Source organism: Hippocampus comes, unplaced genomic scaffold (assembly GCF_001891065.2).
Source record: "Hippocampus comes isolate QL1 unplaced genomic scaffold, H_comes_QL1_v1.1 scaffold90, whole genome shotgun sequence".
NCBI classification, from domain to species: domain Eukaryota; kingdom Metazoa; phylum Chordata; class Actinopteri; order Syngnathiformes; family Syngnathidae; genus Hippocampus; species Hippocampus comes.
The window spans coordinates 1314794-1335804 of record NW_017804912.1 but is presented as its reverse complement, the minus strand read 5'-3'; the positions used below and the strand labels follow the sequence as shown (position 1 = coordinate 1335804).

The 21011-nt window shown below is 47.0% G+C and overlaps 2 protein-coding genes across 2 annotated transcripts; one reads left to right on the top strand and one right to left on the bottom strand.

The window, feature by feature from the left end:
• Nucleotides 1-6496: 6496 nt before the first annotated feature.
• Nucleotides 6497-9984, bottom strand: LOC109524849 (regulator of G-protein signaling 4-like). Its single transcript, XM_019884970.1, has 5 exons — nt 9838-9984; nt 9564-9668; nt 8754-8818; nt 6957-7120; nt 6497-6855 (listed from the first exon to the last, which is right to left on the bottom strand). The coding sequence occupies exons 1-5, from the start codon at nt 9879-9881 to the stop codon at nt 6613-6615; spliced, it is 621 nt and encodes a 206-aa protein (XP_019740529.1). The 5' UTR covers nt 9882-9984; the 3' UTR covers nt 6497-6612.
• Nucleotides 9985-13817: 3833 nt separating this feature from the next.
• On the top strand, nt 13818-18036 carry fetub (fetuin B). The gene is made up of 7 exons (XM_019884947.1): nt 13818-14094; nt 14323-14436; nt 15128-15215; nt 15364-15530; nt 15683-15799; nt 16091-16177; nt 16927-18036. Exons 1-7 carry the CDS (start codon nt 13861-13863, stop codon nt 17659-17661), a joined length of 1542 nt encoding a protein of 513 aa, XP_019740506.1. The 5' UTR covers nt 13818-13860; the 3' UTR covers nt 17662-18036.
• The last annotated feature ends 2975 nt before the right edge of the window (nt 18037-21011 follow it).

Below are 21011 nucleotides of genomic sequence, written 5' to 3'. Positions count from 1 at the left end.
AATGACGCAAAAGTGCATTTTGGCATCCCTTCAAAAACAAGTTTGACGAACTGTCAAATCCTTTGATTTGACAGTTATTTATTTCGCGCCAGAAAAATGGCAACCTAGCGATACGCGGGACTGTAGTCTGTCTGTTCCAGCTTGACTGCGCCTCAGCGCACACAACAAAGTCCGTCACGGCACGGTTGGATGACGTTGCTGTGGAACAACTTGGACTGCCATGACCGAAACCCCACCAAAACACTTCTGAACTGGAGAATGTGAGGGAGACGCCTCGCGTCTCTAGTCGATGAGCGCTCACAGATAGATAGATGCTCTCTTGGAGCAAAAGTGGGGGGGGGGTCATTTTCCTTACTGAAGAAAAAAAAAAGTAGTTTGAACCCAAAATGTCAAGCTGGGCAGTTAAATCAATATTTTCAGTACTACACGCATATAGAAAAGAGTTTCAAGGACTCTCGGCCCCCCCGTGTATTGTCACCCCAACAACTCAGCAAATTGTTTTGAAGCAAAAAAAAAAAAAATCCAACAAATTGCTAACTTTGGTGTGCTGACCGACATTGTGGCCATCCATGGCAGTCATTTCAACTTAAATTACTGTCGTCATCCCCCTCCACCAAAATACAAGTTGTGTTATTTCCAGGGGGAAAAATATTCTGGTTAGCTTGTCTTGAACAATGATACAAAATCAGCTAGCGCTATGGCGTTCATTTTGTCTACTTATGATTAAAATAGGTTGAAGGTTTCTTTTTTTCCAGGCAACTGTTGTTTTTTTTTTGTTTTTTTTTTGTTTCCTGACCCGGTCAGCTGTTTTTAAGACACGTCAGCGGGAAGTATTGACAACTCTGATGAAGGCTGAAGCGACAGCCGAAGCGGTCAGCGAGGAAAGAGCTTTTCTCTTCACCCCCTGACCCCCCCCCCCCAAAAAAAAGCCCTTAAAACTAAATCAGCTAATGGCAAATTATTGACGTGTTCCTAAAATGAAACGTGCACCAGCCCTCCTGCAAATTACGATGCGCTTCATGGCGAGTGATTACCACAAAACCTTCTTTTGTCGTTTCCCCGTTTGTCGTTCCATTTCTGTCGAGTGTCCACCACGCTCCTCTTTTTGGCTCCTGTGAGAGCCGCCCCTTGCGGAAAGTGCTGGCAAGTTGGCTCAGTGGTCGAGCTCTTCAGCTCCCACGAAACTGCAAGTCGCTCGGATGGGAAATCATGTGGGAGGGAAACTTGGAATAAGGCAACTGCGCGGCGATATACTTTTTTGAAATGTACACAAAGACATCATCAGCAAGCTGGAGTGGCGATTTTCCCACGTGCTCTCACTTCCAATGTTGTATTCACCGTACCCGCAAACATGAACCGGAGACGAGATTTGCGATTGCTCCCAATGCAAGTTGATCTCTTTCTTCGATATGTATATTCCCTATAAGTTGATTGGTATATATTTGAGCAGAAAGTCAACAGCGATGGAAACAATGGTGGCTCTAATATTTGTGTTCGATGCGAGAGTTCACATACTGCAATGATATACATGTTTACTACTTTCATCTGTTTACTAGATATATATATATATATATATTACAAAAAGCATTTATTCCGTAATCAACGCATTTATTGTTGTTTCCATATTCACCATTTGTGAAGTCCTTTTTGTTTTAGAGCATTGGCGTGATGTGGAGGCGCGCTGTGGCACCGATTAGCCAGTCTGATGCCATAAAGGAGGCGCCAGTCGATCAGCACGGGCAGATCAAAAACAAAAACGGACTTTGAGAATGATGAAGATGTCACCAAGTCCAGCATGTATGTCTTTGGGAGTTGAGCACATAAATATATCTCTGCATACTACACACTACTTCTGAAGATGTATTTATTTGACGTGTAAATATTGATTTGCATTTCTCTGGGTCTAACTTATTCGTAAATACAAATGCTGATTCTTTCCATGGAGAATTGACAAAAGGCTTTCTCCCAGAGACGGGATGCTTCTTGACATAACAAAAAAAAAGAAGAAGAAGAAGAAGAAGAAGAAGAAAAATGGGCTTTGTGGATTTTGTGTTCATTCAAAGTAAATTTAAAAAAAAAAACACCTCGAGAGGACTGATCACTGCTGTCATAAAGTGCAAATGACGTTTGCAAGTTGACATCGGGTTGCGACCGAGATAAACGATCACAACATGAAGTACGCACAAGCACGCAGTATGTCGGCAAAGATCATTGTTTTCCCCGGCGTTGACTTCAAAGATATTTTTGTATTTTCTTTTTATTTCACATTTAGGTGCATATAAATGTGACACGTATTTGAGACGGATCGCATGAAAGCAAACCTCGAGGTGGCCCACCGACTGGTCCCAAATTGATCGTGGTGAGGGTACTTGTGTGTTTTTCGTCTTGAATTTTCTCTTTCGTTCATGTTAGTGGCCGTTGCTCATCACGGCGTGCGCGCGTACGCGTGCATGTAGAAAAGCTTGAAAAGTAGAAGTTTGCTCCAAAAAGGTTGGACACTCCTGCGGTGCCGTGTTTATTTCTTGATATTGATTGATTTATTGTTTTATTTGAGGGAGGGGGAGGGGTCTCAAGGGTAAGTACTGTATTTGGCTCGTGGTCGTTGAGTTTCCAAGTTGTGTGTGTCCACCGCGCTGAAAAGCGTCCCGAGTTGGTCACCCTTAAGACGGTCGTTCAAGTCGAATTTGCCGTCTTGGTGAATTCCCACGGCGCGTTTAACAATAGAATGTTCCCGATCCTGACTGAGCATTAAGATGAGGTCATGTTTCGGACGCATTTCAACCACAGACGGGCTGTGATTAAAAGCGGCTCGGCCTAAAGCTTCCATTTTCTCCTAATATGGTATCACCCCCAACATAATCTGGCCACTCGGTTGAGATTCGGCCAGTAATCTGGAATTAATTGAAGAGTCAAAGTTCAGAATCAGGCTGATGTGGAATTAGGTTCCAAAAATTGGCCCTTCGTCTGATTTTTAATGGGAGAAATGGCGACGGGAGCGTCTCCACTTGTTTTTTGAGAATGCGGCCCCCGTCGTCAGTGTTATTTATTTTATTTCACTTTTTTTTTTTTTTTCATCCGCCATCTGATGAGTGAAAAACAGAACGGAAACAGATGTGACAGAGAGAGTCGGCCAACACAAACACGGTCAAAGGCTCGCCCGGTCACAACCGCGGCTATTTCCAAGAAGAAGTTGGAAAAGCTCCGATTCCTTCGGGCCTCGCAGGGAGGGGGCGGGGCTTGGTGACATTTCCAATGACTTGTTTGCTTTACGGATCTTGCGCATTGTCGCGAGGAGCCTCAGAGGGCAGCGCGTCGGCGTCGTTAAATATATTCACCAGTATGCCAACGACAATAAAGGGGAACGCGATCCGGCAACGCGGAAATGTCGTCACGAGTTTTCAAGACGTAAATACGATCCAGGAAGGGGTCAAAGACACGATGTTGACTTCGTGCCTCAGCGACGATGGAACTGACGTCAGCCTCGGCCTCAGTGTTGCGGAGGCCTCGGGGATTTGGAGCCACCTTTTAGAGAAGACCTCATCTGTTGTTATGGACGTGGGGAAATAAGATCACCGTTACACCAACAACGTTCATGAGTTTGCCATTTGCAGCATCTGCCGAGAGAAGATTGAGAGCCAATGCGTCATCCCGCTCCCGCTGCCTTCTGCTCGCATCAAGAACGAATTATCGGATGACATGACATGATCAACCGGCGACAAGAACTTTGGTTTGTTTTCAGAGCTGCCACAGCGCATAACGGGGTGTCTTTCAAAAGCGTGAGCAAAATCGTTTGGAAGGTGCATCTGGCGTCGACGCGAGTCGCCGTTTTGGGACCAACTGAATGAGCAAATGGTCCAATAATTTAGGAACAACCTTTCTCAACGTGCAATTGCAAGGAATTTTGTGATTCCATCAACTGCGATCCATAATATGATGGAGAATCTGGAGAAATCTCTGCGCATAAACCGGCAAGGCCCGAAAACCAACATGGAATAACTTTTGATCCCTCAGGGCATTAAAAACCGCCAGCGTTGGTTGCTGTGTGCTGTGGTCTGACGAGTCCACATTTTTGCAACAATTCATTTTTTTGAAACCACGAACCGTTGTGTCCTCCGGGGCCGACGACGAAAAGGACTGTTGTTGGATTGTTACGTTCAAAAGGCAGCATCGGAGATGGCACTGGTGTGTGTTCGTGCCCCGGTAGGGGTAAAATGCACATCTGTTCCCCGAACCTCTAATGCTGACGAGTACATTGTCCCGAGTTGTGATTGTGAATGCGAATGGTCGTTTGTGTGCGATTGGCCGGCAACCACTTCCGGATGAAGGCAGCCCACTGCCCGGGCGGCCGGATTGGGCTGCAGCACACCGACGACTCTCGTGAGGACGAAGCGGCTCAGGTCATGGTTGGACGGACCAGTTTGAACATGAAACGTCTTGTCGTGTTTTGAATGAAATGAAGGTTGAAGAAGATTTGCCAATCATTGTCTTCTGTCATGAGTTACATTTTACACGCCGTCCCAACTTTCCTGGAATTCGCATTTGTACATGTACAAAATCTGCATCCGCATAATATAGATTCAGTAACCCCACCCCGGCACCTCAATCCTGTCATGTTTACCGTCAAAGCGAAACGAGAGAGACACAAAAGTGATTTGGCCACGCATCCCCGCCAGCTGTTGTCCATTTATTGTCCATCCCGGGTCACGCCGTGCACGTGGCGAGCGCCTGCGTGTGTACGTGCTGTCTCGCATGGATGATTATATTAAATGCTCAGATCCTGTCAGGATTCCATTAGCGGCGTTTAAAGCAGCTTGATGTTGAGGAGGCGGCAGAGAACATCCAGTGATAAGCCAGTTAATGTGGAACGAATCTCTGCTCGGTCTGCCGGTCTGTGGCTGATCAACCCTGATCTAATATCGCTGCGGGCAGGGAGACACAAAATGAAGTCATCGGCACGACGGGACGTGGTCAAGGTGTGTTTCTCGTGACATCGTGTTCTTTGGCCTGTTATTCATGTTCAACGGGGGGGGCGGGAATTTAATTTGGGGCCCACCGGTGAACATCCTGACTTGGAAAAAACGTGCCTGCCACTTGAGCCTTTCTGATGACTGTGACATCTGACGGCCATTTCTTTTAGCTCTTGGGCCCCGAGTTGAGCCTCCTACTCGCTCATCTGAACTTCAACCTGACGCGTGCCAATCTGACACGAATTGAGCGGCCGTTTGGGAATGCATCCGTCCATCCATTCATTTTCTCCTGCTTCCCCAGGATCGGGTCACAGGGGCAGTGGCTTTAGCAGGGTAGCCCCCCCAGACGTCCTCCTCCCCAACCGCTTCGTCCAACTCTTCCAGTGGTTCTCAGGGGTCGTCAGGCAGGAGACATCGTCTCAGCAACAAATCCTCGGTTGTCGCTGGGGGCCTCCTCCTTCTATGACATACCTGGAACACGTCGTTACACTGTAGGGAGGCAGTTTAACCAGATGCCCGAGCCACCTCATCCTCCTCTTCTCACTGTGGCGGAGCAGCTGCTCTGTTCTGAGCCCATCCCGGATGACCGAGCTTCTCACCTTATCTCTCAGGGAGAGCCCGGAGAGCACCAGTTGCCACCAGCTGACCAAAATGCGCGAACAACAGACAGTCCGCCTTTCCGAACATATTCTTTATTGTTGTCTTATTTTCTGTTTTGGTCTTTTTCTCGCTTTCACAGAGAGCAATGTTATTCATGCGAGTCGAGTCAGGACTGATCATCTCAGTATTGGACAGTGTTAGCCATTTGGCGCAAATTTTTCATTCAACCGATCATGAAAATTTCATTCAAACAAGACTCTCTGGATAAAGGAATATTTTCAGTCAAAATGTGTTTGAAGTGGATCAAAAGCGAATGAAGGATAAGCGCGGGGTCGAGTGGAGCGGAAACCGCAGGGAGGCAGACTTGTAAATCACAAATCATCTGGCACCCGCTCGCAATTCGGCAGAGGTCTCAACCCACAAGAGGGGATTGCTGATCAGCTGCAGGTGTGGGAACACCTTCCGGCCCGCCCTGACCATTCATGGAAGGAGACAAACAGAGGATCCCCGGAAGTGGACTCGCCACAATAAATGAGCTTGTTTACAGGACAACAATTCAAAAACAACTTTTTTTGTCATCATTAAATAATCATGCAAGGGTATATTCAAATCAACTGCTTTCATATTATATTGGTAAAAGCCCAAATCAATTTAGGAATGCAACATTAAGGCATGCTAAATGATCAAATGCTTTCTTTTTATATTCCTTCAATAATTAACCGTTAGTATGGTTTTCAATCTCTTCCTATATCTATACATGTTAATATTGTTTTCAAACAAAATACAAAAAAAAAAAAAGTTTTGGGATTTCCCAGGACAAAATCCAAAAGAAAAAAAAAGTGACTGACATTCATTTCCAAGTACATTGAGGTAGTAGACAAAACTCAAGACTGGGCAGGCTGCGTTTCCGGGGTTTCTTTCTTCTTTTCGCATCCAAATGCATTGATGTGACTCAAAGGTGTTCAACGGCGCACGCAAATGCGCTTTTCTCCACAGTTATCTCGCATGGAAATGGTTGACATGTTCTTCGGGTTTTGCTTCCTGCCTAGGCACCGCCAGCGTTTTCTTGCCGGATGGCGGTAGTGTCCCAGCCACTTTTTTCTTTCTTCCGTGCAACCGAGGCGTCGGCCTGAGACAATTCGAGGATCAGCTTGGAGTGTAGGAAACGTCTGTAGGAGTCTTTCTCCATCAAAAGGTAGATCCTCCTCTGAGCCTCGTCGAAACACGCGCGAGAGGCGCTCGTCACGTTCTGCAGAGTTTCCTCTCTGGTCGCGGCATCCAGGTTGACCTTCAACAGACACGAAGAAAAAAATTCCCAAACAGAATACGTAATCATCGTATTTTGCATTTGGCATTGTGTTCTCAGCCGTGCTACCGCGTCCCGCTTACCTCATTGGGAGAGTCTTGCGCCACGTAACGCCGGTAGATGAACTTTGCTTTCTTCTCCAACTCGCAAGTCGGAGTCTTCTTGAAGTCTTCGCACGCGAGCCAGAATTGCATGTTCTCTTGGCTGAACTCCGACATCAGGAAGCCGGTAAACACCGATCGACCCTCTGCCAAAGATATCAAACATGAAACGCTCTTCCATCGGCAATGCTTGCCACAGAGCCGAACGAAGCATTCAATGTGCTCTGGAAATTCTAAATTGCTAAATTAGATGATTATTGTTTTTAAAAAGGATATGTTTAGCATCATCATGAAATACCCAACCTATGGACCTCAACTAGTGTAGCCATGGTGGACATCAAAAGTTTGCACAGTCCTCTTCCAATGACTGGGTTTTTTGTGACATAAAAATAATTAGACCAAGGCAAATCATTTGCAAAACCTGGTACTGACCCAAGTGGCATTACAAGACCTGCGCCACAACTTAGACCTGCTTTTGAACTCGAACTCGAATCTGGTCGACTTTCGGTCCATAAATTGTCAAGGTGCGCTGGGTAGTTTGCACAGTCCTCTTCCAATGACTGGGTTTTTTTGTGACATAAAAAAACTAATTAGACCAAGGCAAATCATTTGCAAAACCAGGTCCTGACCCAAGTGGCATTAGAAGACCTGCGCCACAACTTAGACCTGCTTTTGAACTCGTCGAAAATCTGGTCGACTTTCGGTCCATAAATTGTCATGGTGCGCTGGGCGGAGGTCAAAGAAAACGGCGGGAGAGGGACATGTCGGAGCGCCACATTGTACTGGCACGAAAAGTCAAGATGTGCCGGGTTTTAACACCCGAGTGCACGTGCGCTGTCCAGAAAATTAGAGCCCCTTGTTTTCGTGCGTGGTGCGTTGAGCTCGGTCGAGTTGTGCCAAAGCCAGATTTTTAAACCATGATATGACCCCATAAGTTCTCACTTAGCATCAGACTCATTACGATTTTAGAACGAATACCAGACTGTATCAATTCCGGCAAATGTGGCCTGGAAAGACTCGGAAAACGTGTCATGACGTTCAAATGAAGCGATTGTGGTCACGCAAGGAGCAGGTCAGATCTTTGCCGGTGACCCTCAGGCCATTGCTCTTCCACACACTCCCACACGCACACACACGCTAGCTGTTCGGCACTGGCGACCAAGCTCCCGAGGGAGGGCCCAGTAATGCGTCGCGACACGTAGCAGGGAAGCCGAGCATGAGAACATACGCGGTGCTTCCGTCTGAGTGTTCGGGGCTTCGGGCCAAGTCTTCCGAGCTTCGCATTTCAATTCCGACTCAAGCATTTACTGCTACGAATAATTTTTTCATTGGAAAACTGGGCCGGGTTCACATGGGGACCCGCCTCTCCGAAAGGATTTCGTTGTATTATTGTAACGAACATTGTTGCATACAAGATTGTGTCAAATGTTGCCCACTCGGCATCCATGACAGCCTGGTAGGGGGATTCCCCTATCTGCAGCCCCTTCCCAAGGTGGGGTTTCTCTTTGGTTTTGCCCTCCTGTGGGTTCAGGTCAGGGCGATGTCACGAATATTTGTCAACTGTGGGGATGTGAAGCCCTTTGAGACCGTTTGTGATTAAGGGCGATAGAAAGAAACGTGACTTGACTTGGCTTGTATCTGACCAGACTGACAGTCATTAAAATAATCACATGGAGGTGTTAGTTTAGGTCCATCGGTTGACTTCTTTACGTACATTTTTTTTTGGGGGTGTGTGGGGGGGGGGGCACAATGAATGTGTAACATTTTATTCACACTTACTTTCAGAGTTCATCACGTAACTGAACGATTCCTTCCATTTCCCCACCTCAGCAGCAGTTGGCATCCTAAAACAATTGATTTCGATCAGTTTTTTTTTTTTTTTTTAAAGAAAAGGGAACACAACATTTTTGTTTGCTCTTAATATAATCCACTATCTATTGACCCTCACCCAATATCTTCCCTTGTTTGCTAAGAGACTCTAAAATGAGTAGAAAGAATCAATCAGCCCGCAGCGACCCAGCAGTCGATAATTGTTGCGAGCCTGATCATGGCCCCCCTCGCCTGACTCCCTGACCAAATCGACGGGAGCAATCCTAGTATGTCCTCATATATACATACATATATACATACATATATATGTGTGTATGAATGTATGTACACTTTTATTTATTTTTGCAACCATCTAAACCTTCTTCACTGCTGTAAATTGGGGATTTTTCTCCATTGTGAGACAAATAAAGGCTTTCTTATTCTTATTATTCTTCTTCACGAGACTCAAGTCAAGGCATGAGACTAAAGTAAGAATGCCGTATGCAGAGTGGGTTTCTGTTGACTGGGGATTGAACAACAATTTTTTTACTGCACTAAGTGATTGCATCAGTCTCAGGAAAGACGTTGAAGTAGTTCCAATTTGATTTGAACTCCTCGTTGCGAGATCCTCCGTGCTAATCAGGTCCTCCGCTTGATGGAGTGGACCGCACGTAGAGCGACTTGAACGTTTTCATCGACAGGGCATCAATCAAAGTGACTTACTTGGCTGTGTAACCTTTCATTTCTATTCCCAAATGAATGATGAAATTGTCTTCTTACCTTTTTGCAGCGTCTTCATCCTTTTCTTTGGTCTGCTTCCGGTCCACCTGTTGCGGCTCTTGCTTCTGGAGCAGGAAGCTGATTTTGTGTTTGATGTCTTTGGCACTAAGGAGAACAAAGCGAAATCTCATTGAATTGTCAGCTCATTTGATTCAAACTAATGCGAGACGTAAGATGAAAGCTAAAATGAACGTCATCTGACAGTCGAAGAAAAAAAAAAAAACGCTCCTAAAACAGTCCTTTTTAATTCTCTGTCATGTGAAATCTTACTTACCTTTTCAGGCACGTTGCAGGAAGGGTCGCAAGTCCTTTACACATGGTGAGATGTCAAGCGGCCCAAATTGGCACGATTTCTTTTGCCTTTGACAGCGCGCGCACAAACACAAGTGAGGTGGTTTTGAAGCAGTTCTGGAAGCTGATCTTCTTCTGTTCAACACGATTTCTTTTGCCTTTGACAGCGCGCGCACAAACAGAAGTGAGGTGGTTTGAAGCAGTTCTGGAAGCTGATCTTCTTCTGTTGAACGCTTTGACAGCGCGCGCACAAACACAAGTGAGGTGGTTTTGAAGCAGTTCTGGAAGCTGATCTTCTTCTGTTCAACACAGCAGTCTCCACCCCTCCGAGTGCACGTTGACACAAATGCCATTATCCCACCGGACAGCGGGGCGGGGGAGCAATGGAAAAGGAGGACCTGACACAAATGTTTTGTTTTGCTCATCGGCATGCTTCATTTCCTTACCAGTCAGATATTAAATAAGTAACACTTGGGGGGGGTGTAAGTACTAAACAAATGTACGTGAGTCCTTTCCAGAAGAACGCGCTGTCTCCGTTCATCACTTTTCATACGGACACACGACCGGAGCACTTGGGCAACGCGTCACTGTTTGCAGACGACGCGGATTTGTGCAAGCAGACAAAGCCTGATCACGCGCATTGTCTCATCCGTCATCCCAAGCAGTCGACGCGGCCACACAGCAAGGCTGCTTTTTGATCCTAATCTCAACCTGCGCCGCCGCGCATGCCGTTCCACACGTAGGCCCGTCACAAGTCATCATTGTTCCGTGACTTGCTGAACGACGAGGCCTCCGAAACAACTCGGCAAGTGAACGTCTCCCCCTCTCCCTCAGATCCGCTTTCGGGGTCATTACGCTCAAGATGGAAACAGCTACACTGTGTGTGCGTGTTTGTTAGTTGGATTTTCCTTCAAGTGCATGGAATGAAAGTTGCCTTCCCTGTAATCCCTCCTACAAGGACTCAGTCAAAGACTTCCTCACCTCACCAACCTTCTCCATGGTTACGTGTTGTAAAACTGAAACGAGTCAATAAATGCGCAACGCGGAGTCGTTTTGTGGACTAGGGTCAAGGCAATGGAAGTGACGACTATTTTTTTTTTAAAGTAGTTTCAAGAGATCCTTTGCTTTCGGGTATCTGCTGTTCATTAGCATCAAACGCAAGCAAAGAAGCCCAGTCGCGATGAAAACAAAACAATGCCTGGGTCAATCAAGTTTGCTTCCTGCATGGACTCTGAAGTTTATCTTTGAACCGGTGACAGATGAAGCTCTCCACCCACTGGAATTCTTAATTGGAGAAAAGTCCATAAGGCCCAGAGGCACAGGCAGTTTTTCCAATGGACGACAAAGGGACGCTTGAAGACACAAATGGAAGAACCTGCAATTTCCTTTTTAAGAAACGTGTACAAAAGTAGCCCAGAAGCATCATTTTGCGCTTCAAAACCACGTCCTGTTTTAGAACAAAGGCGAGGAAATACAAATCGCACATTTGACGTCAATTTAGCGATCGCACACGACAAATTCAGCCACTGCAGACTGAAATGACATCTGCATAATGTATGAAAGGGTGAATTGAGTCCATGAATGCGTTTTCACCTTCGGACACTAAAGCAAGATGAAGAGAGAAACACATTTCATGATGTTCTTGGATATTCCTGTCCTGCCTTTGACTGTTACTGACGATATTGACTTTATGGTTGAATGATCATGTTGGAAGTAAGTTGCTGAGCAATGCTGGGAGCGCATCTATCACTGGCCTGTCGTGTGAGAGGGGGGCCTACTTTTGCCCGCTCTGCTGATCACCGCCTCCCTTGTGCCCCTCAGCAAGTTATTGAACCACAAGTTGGTCATCAACATGTGAATGAGCGAACACAGTGGAGCCTCGTTTCAACGTTTCCACCCCGAGAATGTTCCACATTTCAAAGTGCCGATTCCACGTGATTCGTTTTCCAGAAGCCGATTTGCTTTCAACGATCATCTTCACAACGCAGACGTCATTAGTGAAAGTAGTTGGCGGCCATTTTATTGGAAATGATTACCTCGAGCGACCGTGATGACATGTCGATTGTTTACGTCTCCGCAGGTACTTTGTAACGAGCTTCGACTGGACTTTTCACTTTCCGTTCCTTTTGTTTCATGTGTCTCAGTCAGTCCAGAAGGGAAACACCTCGGTGAGCTGAGCGGTTGTGTGGACGACAAGGCAAAGCGACCCCCACGTGTCGTGTATGTAATGCAATGGCACCACCTAGTGCCACAAAAAAAAAACCAGCAATGACGCTGACCGTAGCCGATCCGGGTCTCTGCTTTGCAAGACACGCTGTACGAAACAAAAGGCTACGAAAACATACAATTTACAAACTTTAAAATCGAGTGTTTACGCTACATCTTCTTTTGTATTTCATTTTATTTTTATACTTGTTGTAACTATAACCTCCCTGGTGCGTTTTGTGATTTTGTATACCATTTCTATATTTGAATATTTACCTGTTTTATTTTTTTAGTTTCAATAAAGTTTATTGAAAAAAAAAACTTTGCAAGACACACCTACAGCCCTTGGAAGAAGAAAACACACACACACACACACACACACACACACACACACACACGCACACACACGCACACACACGCACACACACACACACACACACACACACACACACGGCCACCCGGCTTGACTCCCTGTTCCAGTTTAAAACCGATTTACTGTTTCTTTTTATTTATTTATTTATTTATTTATTTGGGTAGCGGGTGGATGTGTTGCAGTCACGTGTTTTCTTTAAATTGTCTATTTGTCCTATGGTTTTTACACTTTTTGGGGGTGGGGGGGGGCATTGGTTACGAAACCTTTCCTACTCAGTCTTGCCTGATCTGCCTTTCTCTTGCGGTCTTCGAATGCACATTGTGACAGTTGAAAAGCTGAAGCTGCTTTGAAAAAAAAGCCCCCCCCCCGCCCCCCTTGTTTGTGCACATGTCATAGGCTATCAAGATGGCATGTGTGCGCACACACGTACCATGTACTCTGAGGCCCCAAATGTTATCTGTGCTTTCGACATACATGTCACGAGCAAGAAATGCGGGGGGACTTTCCTTCTGTGAGGCCCGATCGAAAGCCTTTTGAACAGGGGCGAAACTCATCGAGTTCGGAAATCGTGTGATTGCAAGTTTGTGCAACCAAATGTGAAGTGAAGGCTCCCATCAATTTTGCCGTTTGAAAGGTTCATTTTGTCGGGTTCGAGTGCCTTTACTGACATTCTATTTTTAATGGAAGTGTATGATCCTTGTGCCCCACGTGCGTAAAAAAACCGTACCGCTTCACAGCGGTCGTGTGTTTGACTTTCGTAAGTGAACATATGTTAGGCCTTGCAACACAGCAGTTGAATAAGAAATATTGATTTTTCCATTGAAGCTTGAGGGTGAGGCTCATAGTTCAAAACGCTTTTCATGACTTTTTCATTTGCCTGTTGAGAGATGGCGACTTTTACGTTGCCGCGTTGCGGGCCACGATTTTCTTTGCTGATGGCTTTTGTGTTGGCATGTTGTGGACAACGATTTCTGAAATATGCTTTGTCATGTAAAAAAAAATAAAATTAAAAAAGCTGTGGCTTCATACTAGGAGTCTTCGAGTGGCTCGTTTGCCTGAAAAACGTTGTATTGGCCGTTCTGTTTTTATTTTTAATTGATACCGACTGACTCAACTAACCGAACAGGCGAGCAACCGAATCCATGAGTAGATCAAGTCATTTGTTGCTCACCTACTGTCCCAGAGAACAAATCGTCTCTCTTATGCAAGTCTTTTGATCAATAGACGGAGGGGTCAATCAAGCAGATCAAGCCCGATAGGATTGTGTGTTTTGAGAGAGGGGTGGGGTGGGGGAAGGGTCAACGGTTGTATTGACTCGGTGTGACGAGGAGGAGCCGTTGCGTGTCGGAGCGCCGCAGAATATAAAAGGTCCCCCTTCTGGCTCTCCCTCCGCATCTCGCCGAGCAAAACGTAGCGCCGGGGAGACTGATGTCGGAGGCCCGCGCCATGAACAAACGCTTCGTGTTCTCGCTGCTGTTGGCTTTGGCCTGCGCGTGCGTGCAGGGCGCGCCGCTGGACCAGGACGCCCTGGCCGCGGAGTCTTGCCAAGATGCTTTGGCGATGGGCGCTGCCGGGGAAGCTCTGACCAAGATTAACCGGGACCGCAAGGAGGGCTACATCCTCAGCCTTCACCGCTTATCCAACGCGCACTCCGAAAAGCACGTGAGTCTCGCCGCTGACTTGGCCTTCCAACTCCTTGACAAACGTGTCGCTCGGGGTTGGTTCGTTCGGATTTTTGGACGAGTCGCAGATTGACCGGAAACGATAGAATGACCTCCAAATTCGACGTTTGAGCGACTCTGTTTTTTTTTTTTTTTTTTTTATACTCCGATTGTCGCTCATGGAGGGAGCGTTTCAAAAACGATTGATTGTGTCTGATGTGCATTCCAGGCGGAAAACGGCATCGTCTTCTACCTGACCCTGGATGTTGTTGAGACCAACTGCAGCGTGCACAGCAAAAAGGACTGGAAGGACTGCCAGCCTCGCCCCACAACAGACACGCCTGTTAGTAGCAAAGCATCTTCTTTTTGTTCTTTTGTTTTTTTGCCAATACAAACATTTTTGTCACTTGCCGTCGACTGAAAAGGACATCCATCACGTGCGCTCGGTGGTCAACTGACATCTAGGCGCGTGAACTTCGCAAGTTTAGCCGCGATTGGTCATTGGCTGAGCGCCGAGCACATGCGGTGTCGTTTTCAGTCGACAGCACGGGGAGAACATGCAAACTCCAACCAGGAATCGAACCCCGCACCCCTGCACTGCGAGGCGGTCATGCTCACCGGTCGACCGCCGTGCTGCCGAAATGTCAAATTGTCACCCGTAATAAGTCATGGTGAGATTTGGCAATCATTTTGTTCCCTTGGCTACACTCACTTGAATAATCGTTGATGAGAAGAGTCAAAAATTTTTTGTGGATTCACTGTCCAAAGGGGCCCGCGACAAAACTGAGTTTGACAACCCTGCTTTCAGGCAAAAAAAAAAAAAAAAAAAACCATCAAACCTCGAGTACGTCCTGAGGCCGTTTGGCACATGGACGACTCATCATCTGTGTTGACAATTTTTTTTTTTTGCCATGATGTTAAATGAAAGCAGATATAACCCAAAGTTCTGCAGGTCTCTGTACTCGAGGGGTGAATACTTAGACTGGTATTAGTTTGAAAAAAAAAAAACGCAAAATGTTTTTTTTGCCCTTCAGGTATACGGACAGTGCAAGGCGGCAATCTACATGAACAGGGTGCACCGGGTGGTGCGTCTCTACAAGTACGACTGTGTCGTCAGACCAGGTAGATGCTTGTCATTTTTTCCTTTCATTTTTTTACAGCCCGTTTCTCTTTCAAACCTCTCTGGAATCAGACTAAAAATGGCAACAAAGACACACGGTCATGGCTGTATAGTGGACGACATGGTTTGATTTTCCCTCTTTCTATTCAGTGCCCGCAGAAAGGGTGATCCAATTGTGCCCGGATTGTTCGACTTTGCTCAGTTCCGATAACGCCGAGATTCAAAAGACGGTGTCGGAATCTCTGAAGAAGTTCAACAAGGAGAGCGGATTGGCCAATCGCTTTGCTCTGCTGCAAATCACCCGAGCGACATCGGGGGTACGAGCCGCACTCGACGCCGCTCGCCTTTACGCGTCGCGGCGACCTCCGCTCGCCTCACAAGATGCTCGTGATATTTGGCTTTCCGGTGAAATACACGGAAAGTGTCAAAGGTCCACGAATTTTGTTCCGCCCTTTTCCGTTTTGTCCAGATGGCCATGGGAATAATGTATTACCACGCCGAGTACACCATCCAGGAGACAACCTGCCCCAACGACAAAGAAACAAGCGCGGACAACCACTGCCCGCTCATGGAGTGCGAGTTTTCTGTAAGTCTCGACAAATTCGCTCAACATGACGACACTCGTTTGTAAGGCTGAGAGAAATTCTCAAATTGTCTTCCTGACATTGTCTGGACTTCACGCGTGAGGGTTTGCATGTCCGCCTGTGTGCTTTTTTTAGTGTAACCGCTTCTTCCTAGTTTCGAACAAATTGACGAGTCGACCGATGTTCAACTGCCTTGATTGTCCAGGATAATCAGTCTGAAAAGCGAATGGATGGATCATTCAATCATTTCCTCGTGTCTTTTCTGTTTGTTTGTTTGTTTTTTTCCCCTTCAGCACAAAGGTTTCTGTCAGGCCTCCCACCACCACACTCCCACCGGCAATAGTGAGGTCGACGTAGTGTGTGAGATCTACGAGCCTGAGGTAAGGCCACAAAGCAGGATTTTAGCCTCTCGTGCAATTAGGATGCATCTTTGTCGACCACGGGTGTCCAACGCAAGGCCCGGGGGCCAGATCTGGCCCGCCACATCATTTTATGTGGCCTGCGAAAGCAAATCAAACATGTCAACTTCCACGATGCTTGCTAAAATTTCTACCAAAATGTAAAATTATTTAATGTAATAAATAAGAGACATATTGTTAAGTATTTTCTTGTTACCAAACCCCTCATGACAGTAACTTAAGCAATAGTTGAATAAACCGTTATTATTGACCGTTTTTATATAGATTCAGTCATAACGGCCCTCCGAGGGAAACGGTAGCTAAAATGCGGCCTGCGACAAAAATGAGTTTGACGCACCTGTTGTAGACTATATTTCTCAAAGCCCCTCCCACAAAAAGGGGCCTTGAGTTTTTGCCTCGTAAATTGAGCTTGCGTGGCTTCAATTTCTAACTTGAGGGTACATCGGCTTTTTCCAACCTTGGCTGATCCGATCACATAATGATGCATAACGTTGACTGAGCCAGAATGTTTCCAGATTTCATTTTTATTCTGAGCCTCAAATACATCGTCCACGATGCATTGATTTTGCTTGCAAGAGTAGTTTTGTGTTCGGGAAACTTTCATGATTTTAATGGAGATTGAAATCGGCAATTCAAGAAGCATTCAGTGAGGGTTTTTTTTTGTTTTTTTTTAACATTTATGGCATCAGGAACACTCCCTTTTTTCCCAGGGTGCTGAACGGGAGAAGAAACTCCACGTTTTGGGCGATGAGCTGGATCACACTCACAACGACACCCACCCGCACGGCAGCGGTCACGACGAAGCGCACCCCGCAGACTCGGCGCACACTCACGACCACATCCACGACCACACCAAGAGTCACGCTCACCACGGGAGCGAGCACGCCGCGGGCAGCGGGCACCACCACACGCACGACCACGACGAGGGAAGCGCCCACAGGCACGCCCACGACCACTCCCACGACCACGGCCACGGACACGACCACGTGCACGCGCACCACGCTCAGGCCCACGATCATAGCGGCGACTCGCCCAACCACCACCATAACTACAAGCACGAGGCGGGGGTCCACACCCACGAGCACGACCACGAGCTTGCCCTGGACCACGACCACAAGCACAAACACTTGCACGCGCATGAGCATCACCATCATCATCATACGCACGACCACGAGACGACGGTCCACGACCATCCGGAGGGCACCGTAAGGCAGTTGCCGGCCATGGGCCAACCCGTGACCGTGCCTTCCTTCCCCGACGCACCCGCCGCCGACGGAGGAGTCGTTCTGCCTCTTCTACCCGATCCGCAGATCCCCAACGTGATGCAACCCACCATTCGGCCCTTCCCCACTTCACTTTCACCTCAGTGCGCGCCACCCCTGAAGGGCCCAACGCTGGTGGAGGCACTCTTTGCGGAAGACCCCCTGTTCCAACTCGCCGCCTAAGTTCGTGTCGACGCACAGCAGCGGACTCGAGCAGAGCGCCCGTTCGAACTTGCCGCTCACTCGGACGAGATCTCCTCAGAAGTGCCGATCGCCACTTGCGTTCTGTTGAAATCAAAACGCAGATGCGTCACTTCAAATCATCATCAGAAACATTCATCTCGTGTTTGGAAAGGGCCAGGTTGAAACCATTTTCAACTTGAGTTCTTTTCAGCGGATACAGCACCGTTCTTGACCGGTCCAGGGCACGTTGAAAAATAGCAGTGAATACGGCATGCATTCGGCTTGCGCTTGTTTGGTTTGTGTTCATCTTGCTTTTGACACAAAGTGGCAACTGAGAATTCATCAGGAATCGAATAAAAAAAAAAAATGACACTGTAAAAAAGTTGGTTGAATTGACTCCATTTTATTTCATCGAATGGTTGCACGAAATAAAATCATCCAGATCCAAATACATTTTTGGAGTCGGCAACACATGTTCGCTTGCGTGGCTTTTCTCCAGGTACTTTGGTTTCCGCCCGCATTCCAAAAACAACTCTTGAAATTATCTTGGGTGTGTTTATGAATACAAATAATTGTTTATCCAGGGGTGCCGTGCGATTGGCTGGCAACACGTTCAGGGTGATCCCCGCCTGCTGCCCAAAGACAGCCGGGATCGGCTCCAGTACACCCGCAACACTCATAAGGAAAAAGCGGATTACAAAACGGTTGGATGGATGCTTTTTTAAAAGTTGGACCTCACGAGAGCCTCCACGCTCAGAGGTGTGTTTGATGAGCCTGCGGCAATGTCATGCTGCCGACTCCTGAATCCGGGGAACTTTTGGGGGTTGGGGTGGGGGGGGGGGGGCCCACACAGTGTCTACCTGGCTCAAAGTTGTTCATGACATTTAAAAGCAAAGTAAAGAAATGAAAAGTAGCTGACTATAGTGACTAAAAGAGCATTTTTTTGCTGCAGCAGGTCACACTGAGTGACCCATGTCGAGGTGGACTAACAAAATCAACATAACATAAAATGTAGGCCTTCATGAGTTCTGTTTTGTTTTGTTTTCCAACGAGGCTTGCACTCTCTCGAGTGTGTGTGAGCGTTTTTTTTTTTCCTTACTCGGCAGTCTGCCGTAGGCCAGCAGCAGCAGCAGCAGCAGCAGCAGCAGCAGCAGCAGCACCACCTCGTGTATTTACACAAACACGAGAACTCAACGACATGCGGCTCAGGTCAAGGTGTGGCCCCATCCTGCTGGTGGGGGTGGAACGGCCGGCGTCGCCCAGATCAGCCCCCGGCGCGAGTTCATGCCCCGGGCCCCGCAGATACGATCTTGGTTGAAGGAAACTCAAACTGTGATTGTGGCGACAAAGTAGATAAGTTATGTCTTGTGTCTGAAAATGATCATGCAATGACGTTCTTCCACAGATAACACGAAGAAATGAAATGAGTAAGATCCCAAATAAAATGTTTTGGGGGTGCGGGGGTAATCGTACAAGGTGCCAAATGCATCAATGTAAAGGTAGAGTTTGACACAATGGCATTATTGCTTCGTTTCAGATCATGTCATCTTTCATGTTTCTTCTTCCTTTCATTTCTTTGAAGGCTACTGTTGTTGTTTTTTTGCCAGCTGTCAACAAGAACACGTGTTGCATCAGGAAATGTACCTCAAGATACAGTTCTAATTTCCACATTGTTCTATTCAGGAGGAAAAAACAACACTAGTGCACTGAGCCACACGTCATTTCCTCTGTCCTTCAAAATCTGTCCACATGATGTCACCCTAACATTGTGTTTGCTGCATCTTTTTTTTCTCTTCACAGTTTCTTGGAAACGCTCCTGGTTTGTTGTGATTTAGCCAAACGCAGGTGGGAAAAAAAAATCCAACTCAGCTTTGTTATGTGGACAACCTATCGACATTAAATGTGTAAGTTTGAATGTGAGATAACGCAGATTTGCAATTTGATTCGGTCTTTCCACCACTAGATTCGGTGCAGTCCAGATGAAGAAGATCCCGCAAAGAATGCAAGCCACTTCATCACGAACTTCCGCACGGCAATCACCGCAGCGCTGCAACAATTTCTAAAGCTGCGGTGTGAAAAATGAATTATTGCTGCTCCACTTCCCCTTCCCTTCATGCCTGCAACCACCTTCAGGGGAGTTCTGCATCTTTACTCCCAGGGTGACACAGATGCGCTCTGCCTTGTACAGCCCGATGACTGCACTGTGAAACGATCGCAGCTTACAGGCGCACATGGCAGCATGCGGCATCTTTTGCTGCAGACTAACGCCAGTGAAGGGATGCCAGAGTCGGAGTGATGTGCTCCCTCCAACGGGTACCAGTCAAGAGGCGAGCAGCAGCATTCTGGACCAACTGGAGACACTTGATGGAGGATTGGTTGACTCCAAAGTCAAGTGCACGAGAGTAATTGAATTATGATTGTGTTGAAGTTTCTGTATCTGTGTAGCGCGTTATGTGATCAAACTCTGCCTGTGGATGGTATGACAAACGACGACTTCTCAGTTATTGAGCATCAGCGGAAGGAGAGCATGAGCGCGTGCCTTCTCTACATAACTGTGGACTGCTGAACGAGATGAACATATGTGACGGGTGTCACGACTGATCGTCACCATTTCTCCCACCATACTGTGCGCTGTTGCGTCACTTCCGTCATAATTTAATCAACTTCATGTTTCACTCTGTTAAACATAGAAATAGCCACTATGGAAAGATTTCATAATTTATCTCTAACCGCACGTTGAAAAACAGATATGTCATGAAACAAAAATAGACCTTCGGTCGAAATGTACAGTACTATGTACTGGTTGTTAAAAACGGACCTTCCATATTAAGAGTTCCTGGTTTGTCCCCGCCTATATCCACGTGAATTGGCGTCCCTGCCCATATTGCCCAGTCCCGTTAATTCCCATGGTGGAAAATTCCCCGAATTTTGCAACCACTGTCAGAGCACGCATTGAATGAAATGGTAGCCCGGCAACCGATTACACTGAAAACACGGACACGGGACCGTTATTCATTTCCTTTTTTTATGAATCGGCACTCAAAGACAATGGTCAGGTCATTCCCACTGAATACCGCGCCGAATAATGGATCCCCTTTGGCCATAAAGAGGCGAAGTTTACCTCGAAGCTACAGAAGCCACTCCTTCGACTGCTGGAAGGGAAAATTCCGGTTGTTCCCGTGCACGTCGGTGCGTGCGCGCGGTAAAAAAAAAGAGGGCAGGTACTGTATTGCAGGCGGGGCCCCTCCTCCAGAGAACCGAGGTGGGTTCGCTCCAATGGAAACCGCTGGAATGGCCGAACTGACGCCTCCAATCGCTCCCTCCTGAAGTGCTGGCGCGGGTGGGGTGGA

Coding starts and splice junctions, on each gene's coding strand:
- fetub (XM_019884947.1), top strand. CDS start 13,861: ATGTCGGAGGCCCGCGCCATGAACAAACGCTTCGTGTTCTCGCTGCTG. Junction 14,095..14,322: donor ACGCGCACTCCGAAAAGCAC/GTGAGTCTCGCC, acceptor TGTGCATTCCAG/GCGGAAAACGGCATCGTCTT. Junction 15,531..15,682: donor TCACCCGAGCGACATCGGGG/GTACGAGCCGCA, acceptor CGTTTTGTCCAG/ATGGCCATGGGAATAATGTA.
- LOC109524849 (XM_019884970.1), bottom strand. CDS start 9,881: ATGTGTAAAGGACTTGCGACCCTTCCTGCAACGTGCCTGAAAAG. Junction 8,819..9,563: donor GATGAAGACGCTGCAAAAAG/GTAAGAAGACAA, acceptor CAATTGTTTTAG/GATGCCAACTGCTGCTGAGG. Junction 7,121..8,753: donor TTACGTGATGAACTCTGAAA/GTAAGTGTGAAT, acceptor TATCTTTGGCAG/AGGGTCGATCGGTGTTTACC.